The sequence below is a fragment of the Corvus kubaryi genome, unplaced genomic scaffold, assembly GCF_017639235.1.
Source record: "Corvus kubaryi isolate FWS band 111438036 unplaced genomic scaffold, C.kubaryi_AGA036_p1.0 37397, whole genome shotgun sequence".
In the NCBI taxonomy this organism is placed as follows: domain Eukaryota; kingdom Metazoa; phylum Chordata; class Aves; order Passeriformes; family Corvidae; genus Corvus; species Corvus kubaryi.
This window is the reverse complement of record NW_024581136.1, coordinates 20,032,988-20,048,754: the sequence shown is the minus strand read 5'-3', so window position 1 is coordinate 20,048,754 and position 15,767 is coordinate 20,032,988. Positions and strand designations below refer to the sequence as shown.

Below are 15,767 nucleotides of genomic sequence, written 5' to 3'. Positions count from 1 at the left end.
CACAGGGATGGAGCAGAATTGCCAAGGATGTGGGAAGGAGCTGACTCTTCCCAAAGCTGGGAACAACATGGAATTATTGTGTGGGCTTGGTGATGTGGATTTAATGGGCTTGGGGTGTGGGTTCATGGTATGGGCTTGGCTTTCAGCTCTTGGTTAGAAATCCAAACCAAAGATCCCTTTTCCCAGAATGTCACAATCCAGAGACTGTGTTGCAGCTGATGCTCAGCTTGGGAATTACTTGACTTTGCTGACTCACAGCAGAAACAAAACAAGGGGGGTTAGGTGAGAAGATATTCCCATAATTCTGTATTTATAATTATCCCCAGAATGTCCACGTTGAATGTTCCTTCCTCCTTCCTGCCCTACTCAGCTGAGAAGTGTTTTTGCAGATTCCAGTAAACAGGGAGTGAAATTCCAGTTCAAACCCAGCGACATTCCTGGCACAAGACCGGGGTTGATGGCTCCCGGACAGAAACAACTGGAGCAGCCAGGCTGCTTCTCCTCACGGAAAGACTGGGAAAATGAATTATGTAAACCTTGGGAAAGGGTTTGGCAGGGCCTGGAGCTGCTGCTGGATCCCAGGCGAGATGCGGGGTATCCGTGTGGTGCTGCCTTGGGAAGAAGCCATGATTCCCCTACATCTGTGGCTTTGTTTTTTGGGAATGCTCAGCTGGCATTCGTTTCCAGAAAAGCCCTGCAGGTTCTCAGACAGTTGGAGAGTCTTTAAAACAAGCAAATGTAGCACTTTTCCCAGAATTTGGAGATGATGAAAGCAGTGTGAACACGGGACAGAAACGGGGTGGGGATGATTTTGTTTGTATTTATGGGGTTTGTATTTCTATTTATGGGGTTTCTATTATGTTTACACCAGTTGTGATGGGAATTCCTGGCGGATGAGTTCTGCCAGATGGGCTGGTTCTCCACAAACCTGGAAAAGAATTTTGCTGTATGATTTGAGGTTTTTAGGCTGAAATCTTGGCCTAAAAGCAGCTGGGGGAGACTTTGCCTTAGAACTCCAACAGATTTGCTACTTATCCAGAAGTTGCTGTGGAGTTTTTTTAACTGCTGTAAGTTTGTGAGCAGCCATTTCCACTGCCCTGGTGCCTGGGAAGTGCCTGATCCTCAGCTCCAGCTCTGCAGAGCAGTGGCCAAAACAGGGTAAGGAGACAACATCAGAGCCCCAAAGTGCCAAATCCATCCTATTTTCTTGGCTTAATTCCAAAAAAATACTTCATTCACCAGCTTCTTTAAGGAATGGTGGAATTCCAAGCTCTGATTTCACACTTTTGATGATGAGAAATGTTCTCCCAGCAGGAATGAAAACACCAGGAGGATGTGGAATGCTGCCTCCCTGAGTTTATTGGGTGCCTTTTGTGTGCTGAGGGAAAAAGCTTCAGTCAGAAAATCAGACTTATTTGTGTAGAATGCTGGAAATTGGGAAGCTTAAAACATCCGCGGAAAGCTGTTGTGTGAAATCCTTGGATTGTTGTTCCCAATTACAGCTCAAGGATTGTGAAAACCACCCCAAATTAAACAGGACAGCCATCTCAGAGGCTGTTTTCCTCAGGAAGGTGATGCTCTTGGGAAGGATTTAATTTTTCCTGGCACAAACCTGGTCAATGGGGGAAAAAAGCTGAGTTTGGGACAGTCTGGCACAATCCCAGAGAGCAGAGGTGGGACAGTGGTGGATCTGCTGGGAACCCAGCTGGAGAATTTGGTGACAAAGGACATAGCCGTGACTTTGTGGGGGCTAGAATGGGACAGGACATGGCAGGAATAACAGAGGAGCTGTTCCCAAACATGGGAACTCATGCACAGGGAGCCTCCCTGGCTCTGCAGGTGTGTTTGGGTTTGAGGTAACAGAGAAGGTGGAAATTTGGGCTCCAACAGCAGCAGAAAGAAAACCCAGCCTCGACCCTGAGTGATGGTACTTGGTTTATTGGAGGTGTGAGTTTAAAATCAGCATGATTCGAACCCAAAAAAGTGATAAAAAATTAGTAGGCAAATATTTCTTAGTGACAGATTAACACTTTACTCACGATTTTTATCCAAATATATTAATTTTGTTTACAAACTCTTGAGTAACAGTTAATTAGTGGCATCAAATCAACTGGGGTGTGTTCATCTGTGTATATATGGAGTAGCAGAGGTTTAGGCAGAGCTGCAGAACTGGAGTCTTGCAGTTGAAGAAGTGACAGGAATTAATTTTGGCACAGAACAGGTCAGTGAAACCATTCCCATTCACTGACTTGCATGGAAGGATGATCCCAGCTCCAGGTCTGTCAACACAAGGATTAGCTCGTTGGATCCACATCCAAAACCGAGGATTTCACTTAAGAAGTTCCTCCCTTTTCAGCTGAAGCCCCAGCAGCTGATCCAGATTCTGCCCCAGATCCCTCGTCCAGGCCGTGGCTCTCAGGAGCACAGAAGTGTTTCACCTTCAGAGGGTGCCCGGGGAGCCACGTCAGGCGCATGTGACAGGAAATGATTTCCTGGAGAAGGGATTGAAACACACAGATTTTATCATCTTGACGCTGTTCATCTTCCTGCTGACAGCAGGGGTTGTCCACATGAAATTCCTTACCTGGGTTGGCATTTCATGCAGTAGGACAGTGTAGTCAAACTCAATAAAATCATCTTTCCTCATCTGGCAGGTGTAGAAAAGAAAAGAATTATCAAGAACACAGGTTTATGTTGTTGAAATTTAATGTTTGCTGTGATTGATGAGCTTGCTTGGGGAAGGAGGTGAGCAGGGCCCCATGGCTGTGGTTGCTGGCTGGAGTCAGATGGGTTTTGACCATGGAAAGACAGGGAATTAGGAGCACTTTCTGCATGGAATGTTTGAAGGCACCAAGAGCCGTGTGGCTCTGCAGCCTGACTGTCTGCAGTGGAACCAGGCTGGCTAAGTGCTAATCAATTGAGTTTAACCCTCAATTAAATCTGAGAATTATACCTGACTATTAACCTCTCCTTCAGAGAAATCTCATGCTGAACAGCTAAGGAGCAAAACCTGGATGCTTCCTATGGATCCCAGCAGGCTGAGGGCCAGGGGGCTCTGGAAGTGCTGCTGGATGGATGTGCTGCAGGTGTTGGAGCTGCTCCCCAGGCAGGTGTTTGTGTCAGGTGTGAGCACGGCCGGGGGCAGAGGGTGCTGGGCTCTGCTGTGGGGCTCACAACTGCAGCACCTGCAGAAGCCACTCCTGCAGACCCAGGTAAGGACAATTTTCCCCAGCAAAACCTGCACAAAGTGTGCAGAGGTGGAGCTGCTGGTGAGGAGAATCCCCCTGGGATTTGGGGTAACCCCCCTCAGGGCAGTGCTCTCTGCTGCCCACTCACCCACTGCTTCACAGCCTTCACTTGGGCCAGGAAGTATCCCAAGGTCTCCGTGGACTTTTCCCACATGATGGAGCTGCTGCCAGCCACAGCCAGAGCCCACACTGGCTCCAGGGCAGGCTCAATGTTGCCATAGCTGTCTGCAAGGCAAGGAGAAAGAGAAAATAATATTGATTCTGGCTGCTCAGCAGAAAAATGATGAACCTCAGAGCGGTTTTGCCTGGCACAGCACATTTCCTGGGATGGGGCTCTTCCCTCCAATGTGTCTCAGGGAGGAGAATGATGCCAAACCTGCAGTACCAGTGAGGTATGAAAGTGTGGCAGAGCTGACATTGCCAAGAGAGGGGTCCCCACGATGAGGTGAGAAACCCAAAAATCCACAATAATGGGAGTCCTTACCTAGCTGTGAAAAAATATGGGATTTTTCCAGGGTGGAAAAATTGTGTTAGTCATCCCCAGTGAATTTCCAGCCACAGCTGGGGAGGTGTGTGGGTTTGGACATTTGTTGTTCCTGGAGGACAGTCTGCATTGACTTGACTTAAAAATGGTGTGGACTTGCTTTTAAATCCAAACCACCCTCACAGGATGGTGCTGAGTGCCGCTGGTAAATCCAGAGGGGCTTTGTTCTCCCAAAAATCCCTGGGGAGGTGGGGTTGTTTTGACAGCAGGATGGTCTCAGGGTGCTACTGTCAATAATGTGTCTCCTTTTCAAATGCTTCTGTTCTTCATGCTAAGAAAAAATGCAATACAGGTGATTGTTTGGAGGAATATACCTGGAATGTTGTTTCCAGTTATTGGTTTGGTTTGGTGCCTGATCCTTTGGTAAAGTCTGTTGTCCTCTTCCTGGATTTCCTTCTTGTCTTTGGTGTGGGAGCACTTGATGCTGACAACAGGAGGAGACTTTTTCTTTGGATACAGCACTGTAGCCAGGCAGCTCCCAGCATCTTCCTGTCAAGGGAGAGTTTAAAACTCTTATCTTTAATCAAGATTTTATTTACCAGCAACTCACTCTTCGTATGAAGCTGCTCAGGGGTTTGGAAAGTGTCAAGAAGGATTTTATTTTTCTTTTTTCCAGGAAAGAGGTTAAAACCACAAGGCTAAAGGGATTTAACAGAAGGTTTTAATTAATGCTTGTCCTGCTTTCAGGACATGACAATGCTCTAAGTCATCCTGGAAGTATGTTTGTGAGAGCTCAAGAAACAACATTAATTGATAACAGGGACTTTCATTGTGTCAGCCTTGAAACAAAAATAATCTAAGGCTTCACAGTAAGTTCTGAAAATCGTTTGAATTCCACAAAATGTGTGTGAAGGAAGAGGACAGTAAAATGCTGCTGACAGCTGGGACAGAGCGAATGGAGGGGGTTGTAATTGGAAAGAACATGGAGCTGTCAGCTCCTGATTCCCATTTTGGGGTGTGGACAGCAGGAGAATGAGGACCACAGAGGGACAGTGGGGACCACACTGTCACACTGTCACTGAGCCTGGGCCACTGCCAAGTTCCACTCAGGCCCTTGGTTGCCTCAGGTGACTTGAGCAAGAAATCCCTTCATGACTGAGGCCTGACGACCGCTCAGGTGAGCCTCGGAGCAAAGACAGGCAGGGAGGAGCAACAAGGTCCTTCCGTTGCGGCACATCCATTTAGGACACAAACGTCCCTGTTTTGGAGCTGCTGGAGTTCATTAATGCCCAGGGTGAGGGCATTACTCACCCCAGGGCGGGAACTCACCCCAGTTCTGTAGTCCTCAGTGCTGAACTGCAGGTAATACTTGTGGCCAGACTCTGGGATGTTCTGGAAGAGAGAAGATGGAGCCAGCAGTGGAATTAAAGCCTTAAGTGCTGCAAGGAGCACTGAGGAGGGAATGCCCCTCCTGCAGTTCCCTGGGTTTGAGTGCAACAGCGCTGATTTTTAGTCTTCCTTGGTGTTTAAACACAATTCTGGCTGTTGGCAGCATTTGGCAGATCAGGACCCAAAGGAAACCTCTGTGTGTTGTTTATCTAACCCTGAGCCTTCCTGTTCCCGGCACATTTTTCCCAGGAAATTATTAATGGTGTAAGGTGAGTGAAGTTTCATACCCACAGCAGATCCTCAGCTCAGCACCTGCCTGTGGTACCTACACAGAGTTGGAAAATGCAGGTAAAAAAATTGCTTTAGTCACTTTATTTTTATAAAATCCCCTCCTGGAGCTTTAGGATGAGACAAGTCCAGTGTGGAGCCAAATCTCACTATGAAGGAGGTGGAGGAAACAGAGAGGATGAGCTCAGACTTTGATAATTTCTTTCTTCTCTGCATCCTCCTTCTCCCCTTCTGCCCTTTTTGTGTATTGCCTGAAATATTGACCTCAAAGTGACAATGGGACATGGGCAGAAGAGTGAAAACTGCTTTTCTGAAATGCAGGAACACCAAAGCAGCAGTAACTGAAATGAAATGAAGTTAAGAAGGCTCTCATCTCCTGGAATAACCACATTTAAGTCGAAGTTTCTAACCATTGTAAATCTACCCAAGAGGTGTTGTTGCTATGGTTTATAACACCCATATCTGATTAATTTGGGGATTTTTACAGTCACCCAGGCTTGTTCCTTTATGTCATCAGTCCTGCAGATGAGAGAAGCTGAAACAGTCAGCAGGACTTTTAAAAGGGCACAGAATTCTGTGTTTCCATGGGTTTTGAAGCAGAAATTCTTTCTTGATTTGCAACAACTCCCCCATAGTATTGTTAGTAGGTACTACCACTCTACTACTGCTGCCTAGAAAGCTTTCAAATGATGCTACACAGCTAAAATAAATATTTATTCTGGTGTGAACACCTGGGGCTTCCTGAGCTCACCAGGGAGAAGGGGGAAGCTCCAATTAGCATGAAATAATTGGAGATGTACAAAAGTCTTCATAGTCCCGAAGGAAAACTTCCATTTCCACTATTTTTCCCACTCTCATCCCAAAACGCTGTTAACCAATCCCAGAGTGTGAGCTGGTCAGAGCTCTGGGATATCTGACAACCCCAAGGGGAAGCAGCCAAAGATAAAAATGTCCAAAAAGAGAAGAAAACAAGTGAGTAATTCATTTTTTTCCACTCAATATCTGGGTCGCGGGATTCTTTTACTTCTGGGCTTCAAATTACTGCAGCTTTCCTGACAGATTTTCAGTCCTGGGAAGGCCAAAACAGCAATTTCAGAGCGGCTTCGTTGCAGGTCCCCAAGGAATCAGTTTGCAATCAGTTTGCAATCAGTTTGCACCTCCCTCACTGCCCACAGGCACGGAAAGGGAGGATCCCCCTCTCCGCCCCCGTGCTGCAGGAGGTTTCCATCTCTTCCCCTCTGCATTTCCCCACCAGGATTTCTCCCCTGGGATCAGCTTTTGCCTGGATCACTGGGCATGGAGAAGCTGGCACTATGGAAAAAGGAGTCAGAGCTGCTCCTGTCATGGATTCTGCCTTTCCCACCCAAACATGGGGCTCTGACTGTTGGAAATTAATAGAAACATTTTAATTGACTTCTAATGTTAGGGACCAGAGCTGTGGTGTTGCACTGTTTGTGTCCAGGTGAGGTTGTGAAATGTTCACCTGGATATCTGAAAACTGGATTTTCTAAGTCCAATTTAAGCAAATGTTGCACGAGGTCACCTGGCTTTTCCCTTTCCCTTTCACCTCCCTACTTCTAAATTAGGATTTCCAGGAGAGCTTGGGATGGGAAACTGCTCCCAAAAGCTTCCCTTTAAATTCTGGGATCTTCAGCTGGCACAAACTAATACTTCTCTTATCAAAAGTGTATTTTAAAGTGCTGCTGCCAACTAAAGAGCTGCTGTTTCCTACAAGGTCCTTACTCAAGAAAAAAAGAAGGGACAACAGAAAGCAACAGCAAGGTAAGGATTATTCCGTGTTTGGCATTTCGTTGCCAATAAAGGAAGTCTCATTTTACCTGAATTTGGAAGATCTTTCCCATCTAAGAGAGCTCCCACTCCTGTTTCCAATTACCAGTTTCACCAGCTCGTGGCCTAATAAAGTCAGTATTAAATTACAGCGCTCATTATTAAATTCCATGAAAAAATTATCCTGATTTTAGGAGATCCAGAAATAGAGTAACCAATAGGAGATTAGCCCACTTTAAAAAAAAAAACCAGACAAGCCAAAAAAACCCCCAAATCCCAACATTTCTGTCTCTTGCCTTCACATAATACAGCACATTCCTTCCAGGAAATTCTTCTCATTTTTTTCCAGGGGAGGACAGGAAAGAAGGAAGTGCCCACTTCTGGTGCATTTCTCCTCTTGTTTTCACAGAGTGTGCGAAGGAAAAAAAAGGGAAATAAACTGCAGAGAGTGGTTCCAGGGAGCTCCTACAGCACCCAGCACTGTCAGGAAATAAGGAGCAATTTCGCTTCTCTATAATGAGCCAATTGTTTTCCTTCCTACATCAGGAAGCAGGTGGCTGACAGAGGGTGGAAAATCCCTTTCCCTCCCCACAAATATTCCCTTATTCTTCAGACAGGCACAGGTGTTTATATATGGAAATATTTACATATAGACATATGCGAAGTGCCCGGGAAGTACAGAAGGAGCACTTGTACTTTTGGAGCGTAGAAACTAACACAGTGAATCCCTGTCAAAGGTGTCTGTAGCAGTTTCATAGGAAAACTTCAGTGTCCCATGAGCACTTCCATGCTCAGCACCTAATGATCTCTATAATACAGGGGCTGCATTAATGCATCCTTGATATTTCTGGTTGGTTTGGAATATCTTTTTTGAAAGGGAGGATTTAACACTACACCCTCTTACTCAGTTTTAGGAGTTGCACAGGACAAGTGGTGTAAGATCTCCAGATCCTGGGAAGGATCCAGTGGAATCCAGTGCTGCCTCTGGCACCTCAGACTGGGAATCCAGAACAACCAACCCTTGCTCTCGGGAGCTGCCCAGCAGCAGGAGCACAGGGCTGGATTTAAATCCCTTCCCTCGGCTCTCCAGGAAGGTGATGCATTCCTTCCAGGATCAAGGACAAAACATTCCCCAGAAGTTTTTGCCTGATCCTGTACTTTCAGAAACTGAATAAGCTGTAAAAAAACTCCAAGCCTGGGGGAGGAGAAGGGCTGTACCCCGAGCACCACCTCGAGCATCCCTGGCAAGCTCCCCATGACGGGAAGGCTCTGTCCCCGTAGCTGCTCCTCTCTAGCACTCCTGTCCTGTTCTGTCGCCTCAATTCCATGTGATTTTTGGAAGATTAAGGTATATTTTCTGGTGGGAACTGCACTGCCTTTAGATGAACCTCGTGGTCCGAGGGAGGGACTGTGGGACAGCTCCTGAGGGGGTGCCCCCTGAGGAAAAAGGGAGATGGGACAATGGTCCCTGAGGGGACCCGGGTGTTTCTGAGGAAGGGACAGATGGACAGTGGGCCATGAGGGGACCTGGATGTCCCTGAGGATGGGGCAGTGGGACAGCAGTCCCGGAGGGGCCTCAGGTGCCCCCTGAGGGAGATGGGACAGTGCTCCCTGCGGGAACCCGGGCGTCCCCGAGCATGGGGCAGCGGCTCCTGAGGGATGCGGGAAGGCGCCCGGTGCCCTGCGTGGGAACGCGCTAAGCTCGGTTATACAGAACTGAATAACAACAGAATAATTACTGTTAATTGCACTTTCCCCAGCGTCCCTTTAAACCCCGCCGGCTCCCCGCTTACCTTCAGCGTAGCCTTGCGGACCTGCCCGAGCGCCCTCAGCTCGCCGAGGGATCCCGCCTGGAAGTTGCGGTACTGCAGGGCCACCCGCGCCGCCGCCGCGGCCGAGCGGCTGCCGGGCTCCAGCTCCTGCCCGGCGCCCGGCGCCGCGGGGCTGCCACGGGGAAGGACGAGGAGCAGGAGGAAGGCGGGCAGTGAGGCGCGGAGCCCCGGCATGGTGCGGGCAGCGGCGGGCACTGGGGCGGGCTCGACCCCGCTCCGGTACAAATAGCGGGGCCCGGCCCGCTGCTCCCGCCCGCCCTCCGCCCGCTGCCAGCGCCCGCCGAAGGGCCCGGCCCGGCGGCGACTCCCCTTCCCTCAGCCCTCCCACCTGAGAGCCCGCGGGCGGCAGGAGAGCGGGGGGGCTGAGGGGAGCCGGGCCGTTATGGGGACACTGAGGCTCGAAGATGCCGGAGGGGACTTGAGAGGCACCAGGGGTATTGAGGGGAGCGGGGGAAATTGAGGGGATTTGAGGGCGACTGAGACTGCTGAGGGGAGCCAGGGGAATTTGAGGGGTGTCAGGTGCTGAGGGGAGCCAGGGGCACTTGCGGGGGACCAGGGGTTCTGAGGGGAGCCAGGGGAATTTGAGGGGGACTGAGGACTTGGAGGGCAGCCAGAGGGACTTTGGAGGAACCAGGGATTTTAAGGGGAGCCAGGGGGAATTGAAGGGAGCGAGAGGAGCTTGAGGGGGGACGTAAGGGTTCTGGGGGGTCAGAGGGATTTGAGGGGTGCCAGGGTCCTAAGGGAAGCCAGGGGGACTCAAGGGGGACCAGGGGTTGTGAGAGGAGATGAGGAGGCTTGAGGGGGACTGGGGGTACTCGGGCAGGGCTGGGAGCCAGGGGTGCTTGAAGGATGCTGGAACTTGAGCAGGACCAGGGGTTCTGGAGAGCCAGGGCCACTTGGGGGGGTCACAGGATTTGTCTGAAGGGAGCCTGCAGCTCGAGCCAGGTGTGGAAGCCTGACACAGATCAGAACAAACACAGGTAATGGTTGGAAAAACGCAGTTAGCTCCTTCTCGGCGTTACCACAACTCAACACCTCCCAAAACTCCAGAGTCCCGCTCAGACCATGACACACTTTGCTTGGACACAGCTGAAATATTCCAAATGTTGTGCACAAGAAGCAGAGGGAAGCATTCATCTCTGGAATAAATCTCACTTAGTGAAGTTTTTGGAACCAGTATAGTCATGTCTTGGTAACATGAAAAAAATCAACTGAGAAAGCAGCCAGATTCCCTTAAGATGATTTTTGGGATACAAGCTTGCTGCCTTGCTCCTCCTGGAAGCATCTCTTTTGGAGAGACTATATGTGGTAAAATGTAAAAGGCTGCAGCACTTCCTGTGTTAAAAAAGCTGATTTTTAATGACCTGCTCTGGTACCATCTGAGCAGGCGGGTGTTTGTATGTGCAGCTGGGAATCTATTTTTGTGCTCCTGCATGAGTGTTGGGGCAGGTTTCTGGGCTGGGACCTCAGAGAAGTAAATCAAAACTTTGGTTAAGCACTCAAATTGTCTCCTGTGGAGCTTTAAGTGTCTTTTTATTACTGGAACGCTTTTTCACAGAACTTGAAATTCAGTATTTCTGAGGCTTTCTGAAGTGAGGGAAAGAATTATTTCAGTAAAGCTATGATATCTATCTTTATTACAGTTTTTTATGCCACCCAGCTAATTTTCCTGATTTTGTTGATTATGGTTTTCCCTCCTGAAACAGACCCTGTAATTTACAGTTTGCATCTTCACATTCACGTTTCACACATGCCAGACTTCAGCGGGCTTGGAGCAACCTGGACTAGTGGAAGGTGTCCCTCCTGCCTGGTGTCAAGTTTAGCTGGAGGATAATTTTTTCCTTATTGGGACACATGCCACGTTTCTCTCCAATATTTTTCTGGAAATAAACCAACATCCAGCCTTTTCTCGTTTATCCTCGCTGTGCTGACAGCGCTGATGTCCCTTTTAAACTGAAATCCAAAGGCTGATTGCCCTCGGCTGGCACTGGGGGGGTTTGGGCAGTGCCAGCTGTGTCCTGCTGTTCCCTTGCTGCCCTTCCAGCAGCACCCTGGATGTGGGATGAGCGCCGAGGGTTCCGTGGGAGCACAGGAAGGTTCGTGGAAAGGCGAGCAGCGAGGTGGAGCAGGGGTGGCCGGGGAGGAAAGCTCCGGGGCAGGATGACAGCGAGGGTGGGGCGGGAGGGAGCGGCTTCTCCTGCTCACGCTGCTCCTGTGCTGCAGCTGCTCGGGAAACAAGTGGAATCCACCCTGCACAGGGGGTTCACACTCACAGCTTCGGTGCCCTTGATTGTGGGGGAGTTCAGAGGCTTAAAATGAGGTAAAAGCCTCTAAATCTGGCTTTGTCACAGAAAGCCTGCCAGCCCTGCTGGCTCAGAGCTGAGCCCTGAGCCGCTGACCCCATCCGTGACTTTGGATGCAGTTCCTTTCCCCTCGTGTTCTCCTCCTTTTCCTGCTTTCCCAGTGACAGGGCAGTTTCCTTCCTCCCGAGGGCAAGCAGGAGGCTGTGAGTAACCGAGGGTCGGTGTGACAAAGCAGGGACAATCCCAGGGCAATTTCCTACACTTCTGCAGAGATCAGGCTGCTGGAGTTTGCTGTTGATCTGACGGGACTCGGAATTTACAAAACAATTTGACTTGGGAAAAACAAAAGCTCTGATGCTGAACAGGTTCAGGTCAAGGCTGGGGGATGTTTGTAAATATGCACAAGCACAAGGCTTTGTGCTTGCACAGCATTTAGGAAATGTATTTTAAGCTCTGGGGGTTTTTTAAAAGCTGGAAGTGCATCCTCCAAGAGCCAAGGTTGCTTCGGGCTCTTTGGTGAGGGTGAAATGAAGCTCTGCAATGTGTCAGAGCTGAAGTGAATGTGATCTGACCTGAAGGGATGTATCCACTGCTGGAGCGGGTCCAGAGGAGGCACCAGGGTGATCAGAGGGATGGAGCAGCTCTGCTGAGAGGAAAGGCTGGAGAACTGGGATTGCTCAGCCTGGAGAAGCTCCAAGTGACCTCACTGTGGCCTCATCTGAAGGGGCTACAAGAAGGATGGACAGAGACTATTGACAAGGGATGGAATGCCAGGGCACAGGGAATGGCTTCCCAGTGCCAGAGGGCAGGGCTGGATGGGATATTGGGAAGGAATTTTTCCCTGGGAGGGTGGGGAGGGGCTGGGATGGAATTCCCAGAGCAGCTGTGGCTGCCCCTGGATCCCTGGCAGTGCCCAAGGCCAGGCTGGACATTGGGGCTTGGAGCAGCGTGGGACAGTGGGAGGTGTCCCTGCCCATGGCAGGGGTGGCACTGGGTGGGCTTTAAGGTCCCTTGCCATCCAAAGCATTCCATAATTCCATGATTGTGTATATTCTGGTTAATTACAATGTGGTTCATGGAGGTTTTGTCCTTTATTTTTTCCCTCTCATGTATTTTTCCCTCTCATCCCACATAATTTGCTCCAGACCCAAGGAGGATGGTGCTGGTGTCAGTTCCTTCTTACAGAGCCTCTCTCCTTCCCCCTTCTCTGTTCCCCTTTAGGAACCAGGACATTGTGGGAAGCTTCCCAAGATGTTTTGCATCACACTTTTGTCACAGCTGCCTTGGAGCCTTTGGAACTGGAAGCGAGGGTTGGTTCAGGCTGTGGCTCTCATTCTGAGGTTTGCATTTTCTTTTTTCATACATCAAGTGCTTATTTGGAGGCCAGTTATTCCTAATTTGTTTCATATTTGGAGGCTGTTTCTATATCCCTTGTATACACCAGACCTCTCTGGCTCTCAATCATTACCAGATGACTGTAATTTAATACAGTGAATTTGGACAAAATTCAGTTTATTTGGTTGTGCAACCTTTCCAGTTTTAACTTCACCATCTTGCTGTAGTTAGGAACAAGTTCTCTGACTTGATTTTAACTGATTTGAGATTTATTCTCAGTAATTAATCCCAATAACTTGTTTTTAATTAGTCTCCAAATGTTTTGCTGGATAAATCAAGGATAGGTCACCTTTTAATGCATTGCTGGGCTGATCTTACCTACAGGAATAAAATATGGGTACTGATTTAGTGTGACTCATTTTTTCCAGGAAAATTTGGGTTTGAAGGCTTCTGATTATTTTTAAATCAAGCATGGGATTTTTTTTTTTCTTTTAAAGAAACATTTGTGGCAGCAGCAGTTCTGTCCCTCCAGGCCCCTGCAAATTGTCTCTCTCCATCTTTCTTGTGGCTCCCTTCAGGTACTGGAAGGCCATAATTAGGTCACCCCAACACTTGACTTTGAAGGGACAATATTTAAGTCAGTCAGGAAGGTCTGGTAACCCTTTGTGGCCAAACAAAATGTAAGTTCATTGATGCTGTTTCCATTCTTCTATTTATTTTTATGTTGGGTTTCAAATGTGTGTCAACACCGGTACAACTGAAATGGCACCAGGAAGTTTCCGAGCTCTCTTAACTGCTGTTCCCACTTTTCCAGTGAATTATCCATCAGCACTTCTGCTCCTGTTGCTTGGAGGCTCCTCCAGCCCGATGCTTTGATGGTGTAAAGCCACCTTTAATGCCCCATTTCATTCCATTTGCTGGTTTTAGTTATCAGATCAATACTTTTGCAGTGTGAAACACTTCCACGCAGAAAAAGCCCTTTTGTGACCCCAGTGAAACAGAGAAGCACAGGAACCCTCGAGCACGTGAGCATTGACAGGTTCCTCTTTTATGGCACTTCCCCAAATGTTGTTCTGGTGGGAAATGAGAATGTATCTGCACTGCCCTAATGCCAAGGAAAGTGAAAGGACACGGGTTACAAACAGGGAGTCAATCATTGCAGATTATCACTGTTACTCTGCCGCTGCAGAGAGACACAGAACATTTTGCAAACCTCTTTTGGATAACTTCCTTTTGATTCTGGAGCTGGTATGGAACAGAGAAACCTCTGCAGACCAACAAATCCCTTCCATGCCCAGTGAGATACCAGCACCCAGGGTCAGGAATAAACACGGGCAGCAAACAATCCCTGTTCATGACCTGAAATCACCGTCCTGCCTCGTAAAATTGTAACAAAGGGATGTGGGATCAAGCTCAGGCCCGTTCAAAAATAAACAGCAATTAAAGCAGCCCTTTGGAGCTGAACTGCTGAGGGGAAGATTTGCTTTTGGAGTGCTTTGTGCCACTGATGGCTGTCCCAAGGGAGCTCAGCTGGGGTATCTGGTTGTTGGACAGCTCTTGCAGCAGTTCTGCCTCTCCAGAGCTGGTCCCTAAAAGATGGGGATCTGAAATGAAGCCTCTAAAGCAGTGTTCGAATGAAATTCCTCCTGGCAGGTCACGGATGTGGAGGCACAACTCCTCACCCCACAAAGCTTTAATTTGTTTGAGGTTAACATTTACTGACCTGACAGCAATAAAAATCCCTTTGAATTCCTGACTTGTTGACACTGGTGTTGTAAAGATTCAGTGCCTGTCACTGTGAAATGAGGGTTGCACCAGCACAGTAACTTGGGAGGTGTTTGGTTGCACAATTGTTATTGTGAAAAACGAGGTTCACTCTCCTGTGAGAATTTAAAGGGTTTAATATAAAGACGAGACCCATAAAATAAAGCAAAGGGATAACGGCCGGGTGCCTTGGCGCTCTGCCAAGAGCACACCTGATGCTCGAGATGAGTCCTTTTTATACTATTTTTACTGTCTGTTCTCTATTCATATTCAAACTTTTCCTGGAGCTGTTCTGCATGGCCACTCCTTGGTCCCGCCTTTTTAGAGCGTGCGTATTCTTCTGCCTTGTGGTTTTATTTCTTTTGATTCTTGGGCTTGGGCTCCCTAGGTGAGAGTTGATAGTGGGGTGGACCTCTCAATTCTCCAGCCAGTCAGGGCTGATTGCAGCTTTGGCCTCTTTGCCCCCCGGGCAGAGCGGTGATAGCGGCTCTCGGACCCTCCCGGCCGCCCGTTCTCCGGGCGGAGCAGCCTTTGGGCCCTTTTGTTCCCTGGACAAAGCGTTGATCAGCAGCTCCTCGGGGCTCATCCTCTGCTCGCCTGGAGGTTCTCGTACTTGTCACACTTGCTAATATCCTTGTTAAAAGAGAGAAAACTGCATCCACACAGCAAAAAGCATTTCTAACATTATGTAATATCTACCTTAATACTTGCGAGAAGCCAATATTACAATCTATGTTTATAACATTATAAATGTACCGTGGTGTTGGCTTTTGGCGTGTTCCAGAATTGTTATGAATGGATTGTGGGGTTGGTTTTCTCCTTAATGTTAGAAAAGCTTTGCCTGGGTTCTGCAATGTAACGCTGGAGAATGTTTAATTTTACAAAGAGAGAACCTCGTTTTTCCCAGCGGCGCGGGCGGCTGGGGCGGCATCAGCGCTGATCCCTCCGCGGGCAGGACCGCATCACAAATAGTCCCTCGGGCGGATCACTGCGCGGCCCGGACCGCGTCGCCGCGGCTCCCTGCGGCCGATCCCTCTGTTCTGAACGGGATTGTGATGTTGGCTTTTTGCACCTTCCATCATTGTTAGGAATGGATTGCGATGTTGGTTTTTTCATGGTCCTTAATGTGAGAAAAGCTTTGCCTGGATTCTGTAATGTAATGCTGTAGAATGTCTGCAGTTGGGGTGCTCAGTTTGGGAAGGATGGTGGGGGGGGGGGGGCTTTCCCTTTCCTGGAAAAATTTTAAAAAAAAAAAAAAAAAAAAAAAACCGAAACCAGAGGGAATGGAGCCAAGGAAAAAGATAAGACTGATAAGATGATACTCAGCAACTCCAAA

At 48.6% G+C, this 15,767-nt stretch overlaps 1 protein-coding gene across 1 annotated transcript; it reads right to left on the bottom strand.

The window, feature by feature from the left end:
• Positions 1–1,922: 1,922 nt before the first annotated feature.
• LOC121671284 (ovocalyxin-32-like) lies at positions 1,923–9,279 on the bottom strand. The gene is made up of 6 exons (XM_042042664.1): positions 8,991–9,279; positions 5,062–5,124; positions 4,107–4,281; positions 3,337–3,473; positions 2,585–2,647; positions 1,923–2,492 (listed from the first exon to the last, which is right to left on the bottom strand). Exons 1-6 carry the CDS (start codon positions 9,201–9,203, stop codon positions 2,334–2,336), a joined length of 810 nt encoding a protein of 269 aa, XP_041898598.1. The 5' UTR covers positions 9,204–9,279; the 3' UTR covers positions 1,923–2,333.
• Between the last annotated feature and the right edge of the window lie 6,488 nt (positions 9,280–15,767).